At 34.8% G+C, this 23,976-nt stretch overlaps 1 protein-coding gene across 1 annotated transcript; it reads right to left on the minus strand.

Moving 5' to 3' along the window:
* Positions 1-13,296: 13,296 nt before the first annotated feature.
* Positions 13,297-15,218, minus strand: LOC141635613 (F-box/FBD/LRR-repeat protein At3g26920-like). Its single transcript, XM_074446717.1, has 3 exons — positions 15,001-15,218; positions 13,919-14,844; positions 13,297-13,734 (listed from the first exon to the last, which is right to left on the minus strand). The coding sequence occupies exons 1-3, from the start codon at positions 15,077-15,079 to the stop codon at positions 13,297-13,299; spliced, it is 1,443 nt and encodes a 480-aa protein (XP_074302818.1). The 5' UTR covers positions 15,080-15,218.
* Between the last annotated feature and the right edge of the window lie 8,758 nt (positions 15,219-23,976).

Here is a 23,976-nt window from a genome sequence, read left to right on the forward strand (position 1 = left end):
AACTCCAATGCATATGAAATGCTCAACAGTTATTAATGCAATGCAATATGTATATAAATCACTGAACTGATAAATCATAAAGTCATGCCCGTTACCCGACGTTATGATATCATACTCAATACGATCAAATCAGTCAATCACCTTTCCGAATATAAATGATAACGTAAATCAACAACCAGGAATCAAGTTAACACAATTCGACAATGACGATAATAGGACAAGTGTATTTCCCTACCTCAAAGTGCCAGCAAATCCAATTAAGCAGTTAAGCAGTCCAATGGACAGATGTCCAATAATATTCCATCTCAAAATCGTTCTCTGAAAGATAAATAATGATAACAATTACTTAACTATTCCCGTTCCCAACATAGAGGGTTATTAATGATAGGACTTCCTAAAAAATGGAAACTTTCCCGATATAGTAACTTTTCTCTTTTAACCAACCCGACTCAAAACCCGACTTGAATTATTTAACTGGTTCGGGAATAAATTTAAATAACCGATATGATAATTTAAAAGATTAAACGAATTATTCGATTAAGAAAACCCGAATCAAATATTGGACAACTCAACAATCCCGACTCAAAACCGTCTCTGAACATTTTAAATAACTCGGGAGTTAAATTAAATAACTAATTTAGATGACTCGGAATTAAATTAAATAACCATTTTAATGAATTAAACGATTTAAGGAAAAACCCGAGTTACACAAATAATTCAAACAACCCGTCTTTAATTATTTACTTAACTCGGGAATTAAGTTAATTAATTTAGAATACGACCCGATACGAAAAATAACGATTAAATGATGAAAAATCCGTTTAAAAAAAACCAAAACAGCCCGCACCCCTTCCCACGCGCACACACACCACCACAAGCCACCTCACCACCGCGACAACCACCTGACCCAACACCTACTCTGACCTCACCACCCACGACCACCATCAGCCTGGTCGATCGTCACGGCGAGTCGAACCAGGGTCGGCAATCCTGGCCGGTTCATCGCCGTGCCTCCCCAAAATGACCCTGTTCTCTCCTTTACCACCACCGCACTCTACACCCATAACCCTGTCAACCACCACAGCCCCACTCGCCGTCAACCCACGAACCAAGACACGGTGATGCCATTGTTTCGACCTCCCCGAGTCAACGGTGGCGCCACCCCAAATCCCAACCATAAAACTCGCTTTGAAAACTCATATTATAACCCGTTTGACCACCCCCATCGATGCCGCCTTTCTCTGCCCCTACAACCACCTAGGACCACCCTAACCACCACCACTACACTCGCCACTCATAACCCATTTCCCCTACCCCGACACCAATCAACATTAACACCTCTATAAGACACGAAACCATGACCAACATCTCGACAGAAAACAAAACAGAGGAGGAGGTGCTGAACCTTACCTTTTTCCGCCACCATAACAACCACCACGGCCGCCTAAGAACGTCGACGACCACCCCTAGCCCTTCCTTGCTGCACCGTGACCACCCATGCTCTCTCTCTCTCTCTCTCGTATTGCGTGAAAGGCTGAGATCTAAGCTGATGAAGAAGGGAGGCGGGTTGAGGGTGTGTGAGATCTGAGAGAGGCGGGTTGGTTGGGGGTAGTGTTTAGGTTATCATTAGGTTTAGGGTTAGGGTTAGTGTATAATTAGGGTTAATGGGCTTAGGGTTTAATTGGGCTGAAACTGTTAATGGGCCAGCTCAACTAGTTTAGCTCACCTTTCGAATTCCATATGAAACCGTCTTAAATAACTTACGATAGCTTAATGTAATTATCGACTCAACAATTACCCGACTTAATTGGTAATATAAAATGTATAATAATTAATGTATAATAATATCCATTTAATTTATTATATAATATTCATTTAATTTATTATATAAAATACGGGGTATTACATCTCGACCTTGGTTTTGGTTCTTTAACTTGAAAGAACTTTCTTATCGATCATCTCATAACGAACGAATTTGCGATGAATAATGCAACTTGTACCGATCAAGTATTCCATCCACACACAATGCACTAGGTATATGTTTTGTAGAATCTTGTAACAATTGACAAGATTATTAGCTTAGTACTTCTCACGAGTCCTAGCTTAACTAGGAAAGATTATCCTTGAATAACTTCTTATTCAACCAACCATCTTTCCAAAACTTCTCATTTCTCTTTTCAAGTTTGAAAGATTTAGGATTCTCATAAATCCTTACATGTGTTCGGATTTGATATATATGTGCAACCTATTGTCACATAATCGAGTATTCCGTCAAACACCGAAATCGCTCATCGGATTCTACTCGAGAATTCATGACGTTTCTATTATGGCTCACCAACCAATCATCATGCTCTTATGCATATGATTCAAAATTTGGACATGTACATGATTATTCTAATGGCGGAAACATTAGTTACTAATAATCATGAGATCAACCGTTCTCAGGTTCAATGAACTACCATGACTGCTAATGGTAATCCCATTTTCATTCATATGAATAACCTATGTGTATGTTGATGTGATGTGTATCTCTTAATACTAATCCAACATCCCTGATGCAATTGGATTCATCATTGTCCATTTTCATCCAGAATTGAAAACTCAAAGGCTTCTTTATGAAAGAAGGCATTAGCTCGTCATTCTTTAATGAGTTATGAGTCGTAAAATTCAAAAGATGATAACTCCAACTAAATTCCATGTCTTCACATGAGAATTTCCTAACTCCCACTTAATTCTACATATTTCGAAAATTGACTTCTCAATCGGAATATGTCAAGAATTGAAATATAAATTGCACTGCCAAGTTATTAGGATAAAACCATATATGTTCCCATCATATCATTTCAAAATACCTATTTTGAAGTGGTCTCTTCTTAACCTTACGGAAAGAGGTTTTGAATCTCCAACACACTCATGTCATAATGATGTGTAACAATGTCATTATTCAAATATAAACAATATCTAGAATACATCCTTCACAAATACCCTTTTGGAAGGAAATTTAACCATTTCATAGGGAGGTTAAGCAATGACATTTGTATGGTTTAACTTTTAGCAATTGAGGATATCGGTATATCAAATCTTTGCAACTTAATCTTGATTATAACTAGTATGTTACTTTGATTCATTTAGGCTCTTAAGTAAAACTCATGATTGAAACTATTTGTCAAATGCTTCATAAACTTAGTCAAAAACTCGTTAAGACTTTTCATTAGTCATTTTTCTTCCAAAACTTTCTTTTGGTCTCCTCGTGTAGTTAATCATAAGAAAATGAAAATTCTCTTATGATTACTACACTTGGTCTCTTTAGTCATATAGAACTAACTTGAGACCATAGATCTCATCTATTCGGTATACTATGTAATTAGATATACCTTCATTCAAATCATTCTCTCTTGCGTAGATCTTCATTTACACAAGTACACAATTTTAATCTTGTCTTGTGTGTTGTGTTCCTCATTTTCCTCCCACTCTATCTTTAGAATAAATACACTAATCATTCAAAGATAGCATATGAGACACAAATTAATGATGTTGAATTATAAGGAGAACTACCTCATAGGTAGACTAATTGTTATTTAATTCATATGTGTACTTGGTGATTGACATACCTTAAGAGAGTTCATAGACTCAAAATCACTTTATAAATGATCATACACAAGCCTTAAGCATGTGGACATATAGTGAAACCCGTCATTATAATTGTCTATTGGATCACTTTTAAGTGAATAATCTTATGTTTCAAAACGCAAGCATTTAAAGATGAAATTTTAGAACATAAAGGATAAATGATAAAACGGGTGACTTGGGTTGCAAACCAAGTCACTATCATCCAAAATACAAACCATTATCCAAAATACCTTTCCATGTCGAACACGGAAACTTAAAGTTCTAAAAATTCAAAACATAACTTAAAATAAGACAATGAAAAACAAAGCTCCATAAAAGCTATCCTTAGCTTCTTCATGGTTTCTTATGCTTGCTTTTCTTTTCCTTTGTCTTTGCTTGGTGGCGGCCCTATTTACAATAAAAAGGGAGATACATTATCACAACTTTGCATCATAATACCATAGTTGAATTTAGAAACATAAAAGAAGGTTAGTCATTTACCTACTGGAGTGATCTTTCCAGCTTTGATATCACCAAGGTATTTGGAACAATTTCTTTTCCAATGACCCATGCCATTACAATAATGGCATTTATCAAGAGGACCCTTCTTGACTTTGGAGGTGCTAGCTTCACAAGACTTAGCTTTGGTGAATGTGGGAGCTTGCTTCTTGCCCTTTCTCCCATTCTTCTTGAACTTCCCTTACTCTTTGTGCTTATGTTAAGCACATCCTTGGGAGGGTTCACATTTAACCCCATGTCCCTCTCGGCTTGCACAAGTAACTTGTGCAACTCCTCAAGAGATACGTCCTTGTCTTGCATGTTGAAATTCACCCGGAATTGCACATATGCCTTGACTTTGGACAAGGAGTGTAGAATCCTATCTACGATGAGTTCTTTGGGGATTTCAACCTTTTGAATTTTCAAGGTCTCGACAAGCTCCATGAGTTTGAGCACATGAGGGCTAACCTTTTGGCCCTCTTTGAAGTCGAGATCAAAGAATGCGCGCCGCCGCCTCATATTGGACGATCCGCGGAGTTTGTGAAAACATGGTCACAAGTTTGGAGTAAATCTCATTAGCATTGCCCATTTTGAAGGCTCTCCTTTGGAGTTCCGCCTCCATCGCAAATATTAATACATTTTTCATTGCGGCGGACTCCTTTTGGTAAGCCTCATAGGCTTCCCTAGTGGCCGCGGTGGACCTAGTGGAGGGTTCGGGTGGAGAGGCCTCGGTAAGGTAACGAAGCTTGTCGTCACCCTCGGCGGCTAATTTGAGTTGGGCATCCCACTCGGAGAAATTTGACCCATTCTTTTCAAGTTTACATCGATCCATAAAGGATCGGAGCCAAGATGAAGTAGCGAGTGGTGTAGCATTAGGAGTTGGTGTTGCCATTTGTTATGAATAAGAAGTGGTCTACAAAATAAAATATAAGGAGTAAAACATTTGTCGTTTTAATAATACTCGTAAAAGTATGACTTAAACAAGTTATATGCATTTTTCTAGTGACCTCTACCCAACTAGAATAAATGATTCCAAGACCCAAATTCATATCGACTTAGGCACGGGGTAGCCGATGAAACCCTCATCAATATAACTCGGTGGATTAACCTTTTAATCGATTCTACTTTTAGAACTCTTGGTCGATAAAATTACTCTAATATTTATCTATAACCCAAAACACATCAATAAGGGCACGGGGTAGCCGATGAAACCCTTATCAATTACTTTTGTTGAGTTCAATCCAAATTTCGAATAAATGTGTCCATTGTCCAAACCCACATTAACTTAGGCACGGGGTAGCCGATGAAACCCTCATCAACATGAATTCGGTGGATTAGACATTTATCACCCACTTCCCCTACGTAACAAGATTTGTACCCCGGGGTAGCCGAGTGCACTCCCTCGCGAAATAGGTTTTCATGGTTTCTACTATTTGGTAAGGCTATGTCTCAATTAGTTGTTTTAGCGAGAGGTCATGTCAATTTATTATCTATCACGTTTTAAGTGAACTAAAGCGGTGAACTACGATAATTCGAATTGACACGGTCGATAAACTCGATAAAATAACAATGCATGTTTAGTTATGACGATTTAGCGATGCATGTGACATAAAATAAAATGCAAGCATAAAGATAAATAAATCCTAGTATGGCCTTTCCTAAAATAGAAAAACTATTAATCTATTACATATTCGGAAACCAACTCCATTGGTCCCTTGAACTTCGGTTGTGACACGCATCTCGAGGTAACACCGTCTTTATGTATCGCCATTCTTGAAGAATTCGTCTTTTGGAACTCCGGAATGAATAAAATTACATAATAAATTACATAATTTCCTATTATACATTTGTAACTAAAATAAAATAAATCTATTAAATTACAAAACGGTGATACGAGATCACAATAAAAATTACAACCGAATCGATATTCCCATACATTTCGGGAAATACCAATTAAAATCTAAGGCCATACTAAGTAAAATTACATAATTCAAAATTACATAAATTAAAATTATGACAATCATAAAGAAAAATGCAGCATTATAATATGTATGAACATGCTCAATTTATGCTAAATCGCCTTTAATTAGCCAATATCGTATATTACTCGGTTTTTACGGATTTGCGTGATTTCAACATTTTATAATCACAAAAATACATAAACTCATATTTATGCATAAGTTAATTACCCTAACCTCTTAGGACTCAAAATATAGTCTTCACTAATAATTTGACCATAATTAACTTTTATTTACAAAATTGTTCATAAATGGACCAAAAATTACAAAAATAAGCTATTAGACTTCAAATAAATCACAAAATTTCAAATAAATTTGAAATTTGAAATTTAAATTCATGAACATTCTGGAAAAATCCATGACACTCATAATGTTCAAAATCTTAGGTTAAAAATTTCGAAATTTTTCCCGGAAAAACAATGTTGCGGTTTATCGATTTTTAATTAAAATAATCATAAAAATATGGGAAAATTATTTTCATTAACTTTTCAATTTTAGATCTGAAAAATATAATAAAATGCAACATTAGACGTTTTTCCTAAGTCATAGATTATGTTTTATTAATTTTTCACTAATAATGTCACTATTTATGCTATTTTTCTTCAAAAATTCATAAATCATGCTAAAAGACTTCTTTATAGCCAATTATTTTACACACATCTTGTAAAATTGCATGTGACAACATATTAATTTTCTATGACCAGATTCGAAATTTAACTCATATTAACCTATTTTTCTCTTAAATCCGTATTTAATAATGAAAAATTCATTTTTCGAGCATAACAAGTCTAAAAATTATGAAAATTTACAGGTTATCTCAAAATAATATATGTAACAACATATCCAAAAACAAACTTAAAATTCGAAGTATAGCTAATTTTCGACCAAAAATGACATTTTTACTCATAAAATCACATTTAAATGTCATTAATATAAATTATGAACAATAAAAATCCAAAAAATTAACCAAAATATCCTAAAACACTTTAGGACCAGAAATATTAGCATGCATGTAATAATTTCGTGATATATCATAATAACACAAATTTTACAAGTTTTATTTGTTATTCATATAACTCGGAAAAACTTTTAACCAATTTGCATGCAAACAACCGTGGTTCATGATACCGATTGAAGGAAATGTAGATTCATATATATATTAACATACTCATATATGTCTAAAATAATTTGTCATAAAATTAAAACGGATCTTATGCATGCAAACAATAAAATAAATAGAGGAGAAATCATGTCCTTACATTGTAGATTTCGGCTATTAGGGCACAAGAGAGATCACCTATCTCCCTTGTTCTTGAGCTTTTCCAATGGAAGAATAAAGATCTAAGTGTAAGATCTCTCCCTATGTTTTATACCCAAGGCTCCTCTTAATATAATTAATATTACAAATACTAGTTATAATATTAATCAAGGTAAGAAAAATGGAACCAAAATATTTATAAACTCTTATATATTTCGGTTTTTAGAGAGATAAAGAGGAGGATTTTATTCTCTCTAAAACTATATTTTGGATGAGTGAATAAAATTGAATGAATACTCAACACTTAGAAGTGAAGTGTTAAGCAAAAATCTAAGGCAAAAACCCTTGCCTTTCCCTTGGTAAAACCGGGTAGGAGGGAGTAATTAGGGGAGCCAATGCATGAAATTGTTGCTCTTAACAATGTTGGTAGGCTTGCATGGCTAGACTACTTTTTAATCATTATGTTTTCTTATTTAAAATATGAACATAATATTAAGTCTATTCCTCCTCTTATTTTCGGCACTTTACATAATATGGTGTCCATATTATTTTTGTCAATTGTCTATATGTTACATGTCATATGTCACATATATTTGTTATGTATTTTTAACTTATTAAAAATCAACGTATTAATAAAAATACGTCATATACAAAATCGACTTAGTAATATCATATTACTTGTACCAAAATATTTTACCAATTATAAATTACAACTGATTGCATTTATAACAATTCATTCAATTTAATTGTTACATTAAACAATTATTTCATCCGAGTAATGATACAATTTAATTACTCAGACCGTATCTTATTTAATCACATTTCAATATGATACGTAAATTTTACTTCCAAAATCGTCCGTCAATTTTCAAGTAATTTAATTAACTCGTAACATTATACGATTAATTAAATAATCAATTAAGAGTGTTGCCCTTTAGGTATGACCTAGGGGGTCAACTGATCACCACCGTCACACGACAGTAATGTCAAACTCTAGTCAGCCAATCATTACCGATATATGTTGACCAGTTGACAGTAACAATATTACTTCCCAATTGTATTCATTTTAATGAGACTTAAACATGTGATCATCATGATCAACAGTCGTGATCGCATTATTGTCGGAGGACACATATTCCAACACAAACATCAGGTGAAAAAGCAATCAAAGAGTGGATGGACGCGATAGGTGGGGACGCGGCTGACACGGGGTAAAGATCGCCCTCACTATTGCTCCTCAGAATCACATTCCCATTCGCTAAATCCTTCACAGAAAAACCACGGGGATCAAATTCAACGGATACGTTATTGTCTTTGGTAAATTGTCGGACGGAAATAAGATTTTTAATAATTTGTGGTGTGTATAAGACATTCTTAAGTCGAAGGGCTCGGTGTGGTGTGTTAATTTTGGTCTGTCCTGAACCGTGTACCGGAATACTAGCACCATTTCCGACGTAAATAGAACGAATCGTGCTATAATTAAGAGGGGAATTAAGCATACCTGCGTCCTCTCTAAGATGAGAAGATGCTCCCGTGTCCATGTAGAACGGACTGTATGGCTGTATAGTTAAAGCATTGAACGCGTGTCCCATATCCGTCATCTGCGCACCTTCATCAGTGGCCGCGACATAGGCCTGAGCAGAACCAGTAGCAGGTGTAGACCTGCTGTGACTATTTCGACTCGAGGGACGAAATACAAGGGCTTGTTGCATAGGCCACGGAGGCGTCCATCCTGGGTATGTGGGATACGGGCAAGGCGGAGGGATCCACTGGTGGGACGACCACCCTGGCATAGGGCCCCACAGCTGAGCAGGGGCAGGAGACGGCTGCTGGTGTTGTTTAGAATTGCGATGTCCACCCTTCTGATGACTAGAATTGTTGCCTCGTTTACCGCCATGGCCACTGTTGTTGCGAGACTGGCCGGACTTGGGTGCATCTTCCCAAGTGCGAGAATCAGGAGGGGGAGAGTTAGGAACGACTAGAGCCGCTGGTTCTTCACGGCTCTCTTGGCGATGATTCTCAAGCTCGATCATGCTCCTTGTATTTTCGAAATTCGGAAGCGTTTGGTTTATGTAAGCCGCGACCGTATCATATTCCTTAGGGAGGCCGCGAACTAATTGCAACTCCAATCGCTGATCAGTGATGGTCGAGCCGACATCTGACAAAGCTACTTACAAATCCTTAAGTTTTTGACAATAGGAATCGAAATTAGGAAATTTACCGAGTTTGAGATTAATAAATTCATGCTCGTGACTTGCGGCACGGGCACCCTTGTTGTTGAGAAAAATGTTCTCAACACGAGTCCAGGCTTCGCGAGCAGTGGAGTCACGTTTGAGAACACGAGGAAAGAGATCGTCTGACATTGTGCCATAAATCCATTGCAAAACAATGGCATCTACTTCCGTCCAAGAATCATACAACGAATCCGACTTTGCCGGAGGGGCGGTACCGTCAATATGATGCAGAACTTTGTAACCACGAGCATGAAGCGTAAACAGGTCAACCCAGAGCGAGTACGAGACCTTAACGCCGTCTAAGACACGGACCTTGTTTTGATTATTAGTTACCGTGTAGACGGGATGGAGGGCGGATTTCTGGTATTCAGGTTTCTCTTCACCGGGCATCTTGGCGTGAGGCTAGACCGGTGATGGGGAACGATTCTTTGTGATGCCGTGAGCAAAGAAAACGCAAAAGAAGAAAAGACCTAGACACTGATACCATGTAAGTTGATTAAATCCCTGACTAGGGTTTGATATCATTAGCCAATATATAGGTACAAAATACTAACTATATCCTAATTACAAGGAGAGTATTTCTCTAAGTATGGAAAACATGTTATATCAAAGATATACAAGATCATAAAAGGATATATACAAACTAACTAATAATATTTACTAATAATTACATACAAATTGATAATAATTATATACTAATTTTACTAATTGATCTTGCAATAATCTTCAGCGATAAATACTAATTGATAATAATTACATAGTACTAATTCCACTAGTTGATAAACCCTAAAAATTCCAACAAAACATATTAATAATTGAGAAACAGCTAAATTACTTCAGTAATTGGAAAATTATTATCCATTGTTCAAATTCTTAGATCAATTAGATTCGATTTTAAGAAAATGATACATATAAGAGTTAATTTGTTTAGTTTTAGGAAAAAAGGGTATTGGTAATCAATAAACTAGGTCGTTAATATACTAGAATTAAGCTACCAAATTAACAATTTATAAAACCAAACTATACTCTAGACTACTCTAAATGATAAAGTAATATAGTGCAAGTAAGGGTCGAACCCAAGAGAAGGTCTTTTAAACTAAAAACTTGGAATGTAAACTATTGACTATTAAAGACAAGATTATAAACAAACAATGGTTATTCACAATGGCAAACAATAGAGAGACATGAAAAGGGGGGTTTTAGAGTTGATTTGTGACATGAAACAAAGTGAAATTTGCAATCCTATTCTAACAAGCAATAACACAAGCACTTGATGAGCAAGATGGTTCAATAATTAGGAGAACTTGGTGCAATCCTACAAGTTCCAACTTTTCTCAAAGCAAGACTTTTTTCTCTCTAGTTTTCATTTACCCAACAACAATCCTCAAGCAAGTGATTACCACTATCTAAGCCAACAATGATAATCCTACTTCAACTACAAATTCTAACATTAAACCATGTAAGAATTGTAACCAAGAGCATGAAGAACAAAACCAAGAGGAAAGTAAATGGGATATCACAAAGATATGTTTAAACCAACAAATCCTATGATACAATCAATTTCTACTCACAAAGGTTGATACTTTAAACCAAGATAACAACAATCATGAGATGCTTCAACAAGTTATTACAAAAGCAAGCAACTTTGCAACAACAAGCAATAGATGAATGAAAAAGATGCAAGGGTAATTACTTCTCACAACAAAACATTCATCATGTCATTAAAACTTAGAAATTGAAATAAATGAAAGAGTAGAGATTAAAAAGTCAATACAATGATAAAGATGGTAACTTGCAATGGATTACACCAAGTAGGGAAGGATTTAGCCTTCCATAGTCTTCAAAACCCAAAGAAATAAAGAAAGATTACAACTTTGCATCCAAATAGTCTTCTAAATTGTTACAAGATTAAACCCTAAGAATGAGATTAAAAGAGATGATATGATGGTAGGTGATTATGTGTAGGAGTCCCCCCTTTTAGATCTCAAAATTCTAGATATATATAGGGAGGCACGAGAATCTAGGTTAAGTCCCTTAAGAAAGCCCAAAACACGGAACAAGAATTGCGAAATCCAGAGCAGCGCGTAGAAGCGCAGGCTGCGCACAATTATGCGCAGGCTGCGCACTCAGACTAACAGCAGCATCTTGCGAAGGCCATATCTCTCTCGTTTCTTGGACAAACGAGGCGTGTGACCTACCGTTGGAAAGCTAAGATCACAAGCTTTCACCTCCAATTGGCCTTGCATCGATACGAGCTCTAGAACTCGAGATATATCCATTTGAAGTTGACCCTTGTGAAACCGAGTTTTCAATTCTTTATTTTGGCTCTTGTTTGTCTATGCCAAGGCATCAAATCTTCCATTAGCTTACTTTTCTTGACTTTGCACTTATTCCATTGGCTTACCTTTGTGTCTCCTCCTTCACCTTGGTAAGTTATAAGCTAAGGCTCTAAAATTACAACCAAAAGTGCAAACCGATATATTACAACAAGTCCAACTAAAACCCGGTATCAAGCATGTTTATTGTGATAACATTAACCTATTGACTCGTCACAATTTGACACTATCAGGTATGATATGGAAAGTTAATGAAAAAAAAAATGTATTTGAAAGACTAAAGTTCGTATGTGAAAAAAGTAATTCCGTAATATTTTGGTCGGCGGAACAGGACCTCTGATTTTGGTCACCGAATTTTTAAGTTTTATTGATAAAATTCGATAGATCTCAAAATATTATACACTCGTACATTTATATTTGGAGCCTCATTTTTTGTGGTGCACCAGGCCTCTATTCATTTTAAGACGCCTGTTGTCACCTTGGTCACCTACCTCAAGTTTGCGACATTCCATCTGTTGTGTTGTTTTTTTTTTTTTTCTTTTTTTATGTCGGATAGAGGGCGCGTCAATAGTAGGTCGTTGGGGATTCATGATGGATCGAGTTAATTATTTTATTCAAGTGCAGTGCAATGCGTTGCACTGCACTGCTGTTCAGGATGGGTCGACTCAAACTTCCAATGGCCTAAATTGTATCGTCACTGATGATGTGGAGGTGCAAATTATTAGTGTCTGAGGAGACTTGATCAAAGTTTAATGATTGATTAATGTATAGCGTTAAGACTTGAAATACTACAACGATATATTAATTGATATTTATATAGATGACAGTTACGGAGTATATACTTATATAATAACTTGCTGTCGTCCTGCAACTTTTCGTCATCCTTGTGGAAACAATCTGTGATGCTCTGCAACTGCTTTAAACTAGCTGTTGTCTTTACTAAAACTTTTTTTAGGGCCATTTACTACTGAGTACTCACTCCCTAATATTTTTCAATGCCTATAAACCTTCAAAATATATATCCGCAAATATATTTTCATGCCACATTACGTCGAACATTGTTTCAACACAGTAACCAAAGGAAACATAACATCACAAAAACCAGTTGAAATTTCTGATTACAACGAAACCAATTGAACACACAGATTCGAGTAGTCAGCTATGGCTTGGAAGCCTGTGGTCTGATAGTTCGTTAACGGCAAAAGAAAACCACCACATACATTAACATTATTACAGATTTCCAGTCCAAAAGTAAATGAAATGACCGGATTCATGACAAGTTGATGTGAAAATTGGACCATACAGTAAAGCTAAGAGATCCATGAGGAAATCAACCATACAACTCAAAGAAAGAGTACCCTAGCACTTGGTGAAGACCTCTGGAAGCTCGACACATGCATAACAAAATCCTGCTTCTCCGTTATTGAAAATTGACCCTCGTTTGGAACAATTACCAATTTCTCCAAAGCAGTCGCGCTTTTGAGCAGGAATTCTACTAATTGAAGCTGATGTTTCCAAGGTTTCTCAAAACCATACAGGGTGACAGTCTTCAGTTTTGGCATCACACAAGGATTAGAAAGCTCTACAGGAGGCAAATCAACACTTGCCCTGCATGCAGAAGTTGTATTTGTATATATATCAAGTTCTTCCAAATCTTTTGAACTTCTCATCAATCCGTAGACACCCAAGAGGCAACTTTGACAGAATATCCCCAATGGTAAAACTACGCGCTTCCATCTAATTTGTAAAAGATGCAAATCCTCTAGCAAGTGGAGGAATATCTGCAATTGAAGGAGATCGACATTTATTCATCTTTTCTCAAACGCTCGTGATATCATAGAGGAATAAGCCAGACTTAGAGTCCTTATCTCGAAAGGATATTTGTAAAATGCAGCATAATCGATCAAAGAATTAACTGATTAACATAATACTAGGTATTATTTACAAGAAAGACCAAAAACTTACCTCAGAAAGATGATCTGATAAACGGAAAACTTCACTCTGTGATAGCTTCTCCAAAAATAATTTAAACATTCTAAGTTTATTCTCATCATCCACTTCAAAGTTGAAAACTTCGAGTTTGACATATCGAACAGATGAAAAATTGATGTGATATACATTTGGTATCCCATAAAGGCACAAATCAAGACTTTTAAGGTTGGGGAAATCTAACACCCAAGGATCAGTGTCAGGATCATCTTTTTCAAAACAGAGAAATAACTTACGAATGTTTGGCACACTGAAACTTAGAGTCCTTATCTCGTAAGGATTGTAAAGATGCAATACTTGCAAGGAAGGGCATCCAGATATAAATTGTTGGAATCCCTCTTCAGTCATAGTCACATGGTTCAATGTAAGCTCCTTTAGAGATCCCAAGTCAACTTGAAGTTCGGGATAGATAATGAAGAAAGCGAGTTGAAGTGTAATAAGTGACTCACTTATGAAATTGGGATAGTCGGAACTTTCAGATAATTCTTCATCACCTTCAGTGAAATAAATTGCCTTTGCTTGTTTATCCAAAGCAAACTTCAAACACATTCTTATATCATCACCACACTCACTTCTTCTCTCATCACTATACATGCTTATAATATAAAGACCAAATTCATCAATGAAGGGTCTTTTGTGAAGTATGAGTACATTACGGACGAAAGTGAAGAACCGCCTAACATCATCCCAACTGCAAGTACCATCCGGAATCAAAGTAAGGAGGACTTCATTATATTCAAATTCAAGACTAGGAATCAAAGTCCAGAGATTTCCAAAAGGACGAATCAACATCGTCCTAACTGCCTCGGCAGTAGGCAAATAAGAAAGAATGTGGACGAGTATTTCGTCAGGCATTTCACTCAACCTATCCTTTCCGGGTTTCATACTTGTCAACTGTTTACCTAAAATAATTTCAAAATAAAACTAATTAGCTATTAGCTCTAATAAGCAATAATGACAACCATGATCATTATGTTAATCAGAAAGGCGACAATTATTTTTAGAACACAACAAAATGAAAAGGGGAACATAAGAAAAATGAGTAAGGCACAAATTACCTGAGCAAGAAGAAGAAGAAGAAAAGGGGAAGGTTTTCCTTTGATAGAAATCCCTTCGTTTTTCACTGCCACCGTCCATCTTCTTCTGAATTGGGAATTGCCAAACTTAAATGATGTACTGATGACAATTGACTCTCTCATTAATTTTTTATTTTTGTGTTAATTCGATAACCAAATTATATTGATACAATTAACTTTCTTTGTTTCTCCGTTCTATTCTAATTGTATTGCTGTAAAAACTTCATTGAAATCGGATGATAAATGATTATAGTCTAATTACTTTTTCGACGCTAAATGTAAAATTTTTTGCAATGATATTCTTGATTGTATCAACTATACCGAATTAAACTACCGAATCTTACTATGAAACAATGAGAACCAAGTGATTGTAATTTTATGCTCCTCCGTCTCAATCATTTTTATTTTTCCTTTGGTTAAAATAGCCTAAATAAATTGATGATGAGACGGAGGAAGTAGTATTTTGAATAAATGTTTGTAAGATGGGTATTAAAAAAATGGGAAAAGTAAACTCCGTACGTACTGTACTTATAAAAACGGTTTTACAAATAAGCTAGAGAACATGGGAAAAAAAGAAAAAAAATTTAAAAAATTATTTGAATATTAAGCTAGTAGTGGATGTGCAGTTAATAGATCCTACAACCAGTTGTACCCAGTTGTATGCTCTAGAACCCGAGCTATTGATGGTTATCAAATAATACCTCGCAAGTGCACGATTTATCGTTGTGCAAAATAGAGGGTCGATCCCACAAGGAGTTAAGAAGATTACTAATTGTTCTAATCCTATCGTTTAGCTAAGTCGGCAATCAGGGATGGATTTGTTATACTAAGACTACCTGAGACAAAATGAAATTCAAACTAAACAAGAAATAGGTAAATGAGCAAGAGGAAATGATAAGTTGTAAATCAAATGATTTAAAGGCCTAAGACTCGGTCCTCCCACAACAATTCATAACTTCACATAATTAAATCCCTAGGCTAATCATAAAGGTAACAAGGTGAGGAGGAGACGGCTCTAATTCGCCTAAGACCCCCCTCTCGGGTTCGAAATAGGACACTAGCACTACCCACCAACCCCCCTCTCGGGTTCGAAGGTCGGAATCCCTAACTCAATACTCAACAACCCCAAAAACGTGCACTTTTCTAAGGAGGTCAAGAAATTGGTCAAGGTCATTAAGTACTCATCGCGATCCGGGTCATCCCACTCCTCCTCTCGGAGGTCGATTTCAAACGCTAGTCTAGAGGTACCCTCCCTTGGTTCTCCCTTTCGGTCTCAACCTAGGTTAGCAATCGGGTCGAATTTCGGGTACCCAACTTACAACCTAACCAACTCTCGTTGGTGGACAAGGGCCACAAGTCGACACTACCCAAAATCAATCCATAAACCATATCATTCCTCTAAACTACCCTCACCAATTTCCCCAAATAATTTGCCTTTATGAGAATCAATTAGTGAAGTTAGTCATGTCGGGTCAAACCGAGTCCTAGTGGAAGACTACTCACTAATCATGGTTCTAAAAGCAATAGAGGCAATAAAGATGGATTCTTTAGGCATAACCATGGCAAAGGAATAAATTCTACTACTAATCAAGCAATAATCCAACACAAATTATGAAGAAAGACAATTTAATCTAAGAAATGATGAGGATTAAACTAAAAGACACAAACTTTAACATATGAAACTCAAAGATTCAATCTTTAACACAAGAAAATAAAAGACTCAATCTTTGGGTGCAACAACAATGGTGGACAAAGAGAAAATGAACAAGAGAGAGAAAACAACAATCAAACAACAAAGATTGAAATTCTAACATAAACAACTAAACAAAACTTAAGAGAAAAGCAAGTGTAAACAAATGAAATTAGGAAGAGAAATTATACCCACTCAATAGCAAAGAAAGGAACTTGGATTGAAATAAGAAAGGAGAAATCTTCAATCTTCTTAGAACCCAATTTCTAGCACTAATAATAATATAATTATTGAAGAACTTGCTCTAATTAGGGAGAGATTAGTAAACTAGTTATCAAAATTCAAACTTTGAGAATGGAAGATGTTGAATGTAGGTCTAAGGTTGTTCTATTTATACAAAGGCCTCAAAAAGAACAAATGCAAGAGTGAAAAGACTGATGAAAGCCCAATTCACGGGTCCATCTGGTGTATTGAACGCCGGCCGCTCCAAGTTACGCCGGATGGGGGGCACTTACACCCGGACTGTGAGATATGCCCATGAAAGCCATATTTTTACACCCTACGACCTTGAGTTACACCTTGACTGAAGTCTTTACACCTAGGCTCATTCTAATACACCCACCATAGTGAAAAAGATGCATCCTACGCCCTTGAGTTGCACCTTGACTGAAGTGGATACACCCAAGTGGCTTCATAGAGGCTTCAAGGCTTCAACTCTTCGCTTGCAATTGGCTCCACCCTTTACTCGATATCCCGTGTCGCCTAGAAATGCGTGAAATACCTAGCAAATACCTAGCAAATGCAAACATGATAGAATAAAGAGAATTTTGCATATAATTAGATCAATATTAGGATAACGAGAAGGGTTTTAGGTACAAAAATGAGGTAGATAACGGATTTATCAGCTATATATTAAAGTTTTCGAGTTTTGTTTTAAAGAAGTCGAGCTATACCCTAAAATTTCTGAGCTATTCACTTAAACAAAAAAAAATTAACTTTAAGAAAGCTCAAAAAAATTACACATAAGCTCGATAAGATATAACTTGGTTGTATGATGTTATTATACCACTGGAGGTATAATGTTATTTGTGGTGAATGTGACATTACCTTTATTAGTAAAGGAACTAGTTTTGTCACCCGTGAAATTCACGGGTTCGGTTTAAGGATCGTTCATGCATTTTCCCCTTTAGTTTTTTTTGATAAATTTTCTATTTTTTATTTGTGGTTTATCTCTATTATTATTTTAGTCGTTCATATTTTAGGTATGTTTTACTGAGCAAGAAAATAAGTCGTTTCTATGAATCGATAACAAAAATAAAGTTGACACATGAGACCCTCCATGATATCTCATACTAATATACTCATATTTTATGAAAGTAAAAGATTAGGCGTTAAAGAGGATGATAAATTTGAATTTACGGCAAATTAATGATAGAATTAAAAGTTAGAAAAGATGGGAAGACACACAAGCATTTGTGTAGGGTTCTAATTATTACAATATTATGATAGGGAAATTGAAAGGATGGGGTGTGATTTATTCAATAGGAAATAACCTATTGTGAAAGTGTAAGAGTTAAGCTCTAACTTTTCATTAATTTGTTGGCGTAAATTTTTTTTTTACTACTTTTTGTAGTATGTTGATATTCAGTTATTTACGATTTTACATTTTTACGTTATTCTTTAGTATTTTTTTTTGTAACCTATTATTTGGTTATTCTCATTCTCATTACTTTTGTAACCAAATGATATAATTTTTGTTCAACGTCAAATTTGATATTTTTGTTAATCAACTTTATTAAAATGATGATACTCCGTATTAATTAAAAAAGTAATAAAAGTAATATTAAATATAGTTTATATACCTTTTTTTTTAGTTTGGAAATAAAGATGATATTTAAGGCTTAAAATATTCTTCATTCATTTTCTCTTAACTATTGCAACGTTTAATCAAATAAAAATAATTTAAATAAGGTCGGTAAATAGATAAAATATCCATTCTCACACTAAAAATTAAAAGTAAAAAAGATATTTTACTCATTAGTATTATGTTGTTTCGGGATAAAATGTAAATAATTATACTAAGAGAATTAATATAAACAGATTATTGCAAATCGATATATACAATTTTTTTTTTTTGCCATACTTATCATCAAAGCAACACTAAGACAACAAAATTAAATTTATCGTATCTCATTTCATCTATACAATATAATTAAAAGGGTAATTAAAATGACACCTCTAAATATGACATGGCAAATTTAATGTGACATGGATTATAAATTTATAATTACATGACATTAATTTTAAGGCTAGATAAACCATTAAAATTTATTACATAATATATTTTCTGAATCCATTAATTTTTAATACCAAGGAACGAGCAATAATCTAACCAAGGTTTTCGAAAAGAAATTAAACAAAAGTTTAAAATCATTTTAATTTTGAAATAGGGTTAAGATCAAATATTAGCATGCAAGAACAATCACTCTAACAAATCCAACAAAATATCATGTAATGTGTACAAGTGACTATTCAATCTTACCACCAACCGTCTAGACAAGTGACAAACCGTTGGACCCTCACTTTCGGGAATGTAAACGCGGAAGAATCACTCACTCTCATGTGTCCAAGTGATGAGGACACGGGTTACGCTCAAACTGAACCTAACTTGCCAAGTAATACATGTCAAGAGGACTTTTAAGGGTTATAACGGGGCTAGAGGTTAAAGAGAAGAAGGTGGATTAACTTAGGAATGTGATGTTAAAGAGTGAGAGCTAGAAAAGAACATGTCAAATCTCGGCCGAAGACAAAAATACAAAAACCTACAACAATTACTCCTCATATGAAATCTAACTCAAACACCATTTTACCTTGACATCTTCTCGTCAGGTGTTCTCATAATTTGTATCGTCTCCATTTATTCCTAAACACAAATTAAACACGCATAAATAATAAATGTAAGACTAATATAAAATATCATAAACATAGCTAATCTCGGGGTTGCCTCCCGCAAGCGCTTGTTTATAGTCATGAGCTGGACTCTACGTTCTCAAGAGCGGAAGCACTCAACGCTCTTAGAAGTCGATCAAAAATTCAAATAGATGACAATAGAAAACATTAGAAAGATATCTAATATGTTATGGCATAAACAATAGAGACATAAGCATGAAACAAATATTTCTTCGAGTCTCTATGTTCAAATGTAGCTTCTTCGTCATCTTCAGCCTTATTACTTGACAACTGACAAGTGAGTAATGAATGGGGACAATGGAAGATCGAGAGTACTCTTAGTCCTCGGAATTAAAGGTGGATGCTCATTTAAGGAAATCATAAGAGGTACATCATTTAGCGGGAAAATATCTCAGTCTTTTTCTACCTCTGTCTTATGAAGGATCACCCTTACTCCTGCATTACCCATAAGGCCATAATCGTGGTCAGAGAATCTCCAAATAACGAATCATTAACATTAATAGCCATACAAGTAGTGTCCTTAGCAACATGATTAGTCTCAATATTAGTGGAAAGGTGAACAATAAGCTCATTCGAGTCAAAACAAGCATCATTGTCATAAAAAAGGTCACCACCCTCTTTCATAGGAGTAATTAACTCACTCAAATCATGTTTATAGGTGGAAGAGTCATCAAGCATACTCACCACATCAAGCAAAGAACCGTCACCATTAGAAACAAGCTCATTTAACCCCACAAAATCATCATCGTCATCGAAGACTATTTTCCTCGCTCTTTTGACTCCCGAGAGTTTTCCACCATTCTCAAATTTTCAGTTATGTCATCTAAATTGTTCTGAATGGTACGATGTGTCGATGTGAGGAACTTAGTTGGGCAATAGAATTTTCAATGTCATCATTTATTTGACTTTGTTGGGCAAAGAACTGGTTTTGGTTATCTAAAATTTGCTCCAACATAATCTCCAAATTAGACTTAGGGGGTGGGGTGTGCGCTTCTAAGGACTGAGATGCCATGAACCTCAAGAAACACAGGTACTTGTACAAATCCATACTTTCTAATCTTCCTCTAGCCATGTAATTGGCCAACTCACGAGTCTCAAAATTCATACCGTCACTAACAATATGGCCTAAATCCCAATTAGAATAGTAATAACCACATGAACCAATATATTCGACATAGGCATCAAACCTAGAAAGATATACTCATGGAATGGTTCATTATCAAACTGAGGGAATTCAGATACAACCATGGATTAAGTAATAAAAAGTAACAAGTAACAAATGCGTAGTCTAACAAATCAAAGACGAAAACTAATATCAATCCGTTACCTCCCCGGCAACGGCGCCAAAAACTTGTTCAGTTAAATATTACCGCAAGCGAACGGGTCAGTTGTAGTGCTTACGGGTCGATCTCAGGGAGGTCAGGGATTAAGTACCAGTCTGTCTTAAATTACGAGTCAGCTATGCGGAACAAATAAAAGGTGGTGATTAACTAAACTAATAAACTATTAAAACAATTATAAAACTAGCAAAAACGAAATCAATAATAATAAAAGGCCTAGAGTTCATATCATCGCTAGACAAGCTTATAATTAAAGACACGATTGCTTAATTGCTATTCAAGTGAAACTACTACACCTCTAGCATATTAACGATCTCTTCCGAGTAACGATAATTCTTCCTAGTATGTCTAATCCCGTTCCCGCATGTAAATCAGACACATAGAAGCAGTAAGACCGTAGATACATCTCAACTATAGAAACTAACATTCCCATGAAAAGCCGTATAATTATGATTAGACTTATGTTCTTAATTGAATCTCCGCTTCCACATGTAAATTCAACTATAACAATAATTAAGCAACACATAAGACGGATTAAGCACTAAATAAAATATCGCCCAATTTCCGTTGATAGCTAAATGTTATTTAATGTAAATCATATCAAATTCGTTACCCAATCATATACTCCCTCCTATCCACCCTTTTTTTCCCCTTTGAAGTGGGCACGGAGATTAAGGGTGGGGAGTATAATATTGGTAAAAATATGAGTGGGTTTGGTAATTGGAGAGAGGTATGAATAATTATGATTAAATATTAATAAAGAAGATGGGTGGGGTTTGGTTATTGGAGAGAGGTAGGGATAATTAGAATTAAATATTAATAAAGTATATAGTGGGGTTTGATGAGTGGAAAGAGGTAAGAGTATAATATTAATAAAAACTTTCTCAAAAAGGAAAGGGGAAGAAAACCTGAATAATCCGTTTTAGGAAATAGGGAAGAAAAGAGTGGATAGGAGGGAGTATCATATTAAAGCAGAAACCATCTGCCACATGTCATCGGCGGATGGCTTCTGCCATGTGTCATCTCCTTATTTTTTTTGCCAAGTTTAATCTAATAAGCTAATATTAGTAACTAATCATATATTATATTAAAGAAGAAATCATCTACCACATGTCATCGGCAGATGACTTCTGCCACGTGTCATCTCCTTATTTCTTTTGCCAAGTTTAATCTAATAAGCTAATATCTATATCTATATCTATCTATCTATATCTATCTATATAAAAGTATAATAGAAGAATCACCATTCATACAATTATACACGTGTCTTTCCATTAGCTCTTCAAATTCCCGCCTAACTACAAGCTAAACCGTACTGCTTAAAAAAATTAGAAAAAAAGAAGGCAAAACCCTAAGGAGTATCATTTAAACAAATATTATTCTACAACTGGTTGTATAAAAGCTATGTACAACCGCGCCAAAGTTATCGAGCTTTCACACAAAGTTGTTGAGTTATTTTACAAGTTATTGAGCTATTTTCCGAAATTATTGAGCTTAATAATTATTCTGTTAAACTCAACAACTTTGTATCATAACTCGATAATTTTGTTAATAGAGCTCGACAACTTTGTAACAAAGCTCCACAACAATGAATAAGTTGTATATACAACCGGTTATATAATACATTAACTGTATCATTTATTCCCAATCTTCCCTGAATCCCTGCCGTCATTTATTCATTTATATCTTCCATTTGATATCATATTATTCATGATGTTTATGCTTTGTTCAACAAGTACGTGCTGAATATTTGAACAATTATCAAGGTAAAGACTCACTTATTAACATCATCTAATTTGTTTGATATTTGATCTCTAAAATTTGTTACTGGCTTTCAAACAATTGCTTTAGGTTGAATTTCATTTTGATATTTTTGGTCACACATTTGTTGGACTAAATTTTCAATTTTACTTCCGTTTCAATCTTCCATGTCGGTGTCTGATTTAATTCTTTTATAGGTGATACACTCATACCATCTAACTATGGATTTGCTGATTGATTTTCTGATGTTTGTGAGAAAATATGGAATTTCTTTTATGAGGTTGGTTATTATTGTTTGACATTAAAGTTGATAAATATGTTTATATTTATTCTCGATTTTGATTAATCTAAAGAAAGAATTCAAGGATTGGGAGTAACATGATTTTGTCGTTATTAGTTGTTCCCGACGATCTTACCAATGGCGTTGTGTAGTTTGTTAGTTATATTGATCTGGATTAGTGACATTGAAAATATATGATAACACAATCACTGTAACTTTCCAGTGTCGTGCTTATGACGGGCACTATCACATCTTGGTAATGAAGACCAAACTTTTGGCATTTTTTAGGTCACTTGCCATGTACTCCGTTTTAAGCTTAAGTCGGATTGTTTCCATCTTAAATGAGGATTTGTGAACTCTATAATATCTTTGATTATTTGTTTGCCAAAATAGCCATTTGGCCGAAACTATTTACCATAATGATCATATACCATTATATTTCCCAAAATAGCCATACAACATTGTAAATGACTATCTAAACTTAATTTTAAAAATTATTTAAGTTTATCATGATATAGGAATAATTTAAGTTAGAAAAAAGGAGGAAACTTTTATAATCTTTTTACAATTTCAAAATATCTATAAAATTTTCATTAAAAGCTATAAAATTAAAAATGTGCTTTCATTGTTGATAGGGCATTGACAATGATAAAGAAAATTGCATGTTCTTTTATTTTTTTAAAACTGCGTGTTCTTTCTTTTGAAAGTATTTGTAAATCTACGTGTTCATTTGAAACTTAAACAAAAATCATAGGTCTTCACTCAAAAGTTAAAAATAGATTCATAGGCCAATAGATTAAATATTTTTCTTAATTTTATGAAAATATTATTGAAATATTACTATTTTTCAATTTTGTTGATTTTTTTTCATAGTTTTTGTATATTTGTACTATTTTGGGGGAATATAATAAAATTGA

This window comes from Silene latifolia, chromosome 2, assembly GCF_048544455.1.
Source record: "Silene latifolia isolate original U9 population chromosome 2, ASM4854445v1, whole genome shotgun sequence".
Lineage (NCBI taxonomy): Eukaryota > Viridiplantae > Streptophyta > Magnoliopsida > Caryophyllales > Caryophyllaceae > Silene > Silene latifolia.

Coding starts and splice junctions, on each gene's coding strand:
- LOC141635613 (XM_074446717.1), bottom strand. CDS start 15,079: ATGGACGGTGGCAGTGAAAAACGAAGGGATTTCTATCAAAGGAAAACC. Junction 14,845..15,000: donor TTCTTCTTCTTCTTGCTCAG/GTAATTTGTGCC, acceptor AAATTATTTTAG/GTAAACAGTTGACAAGTATG. Junction 13,735..13,918: donor TATCAGATCATCTTTCTGAG/GTAAGTTTTTGG, acceptor CTTCAATTGCAG/ATATTCCTCCACTTGCTAGA.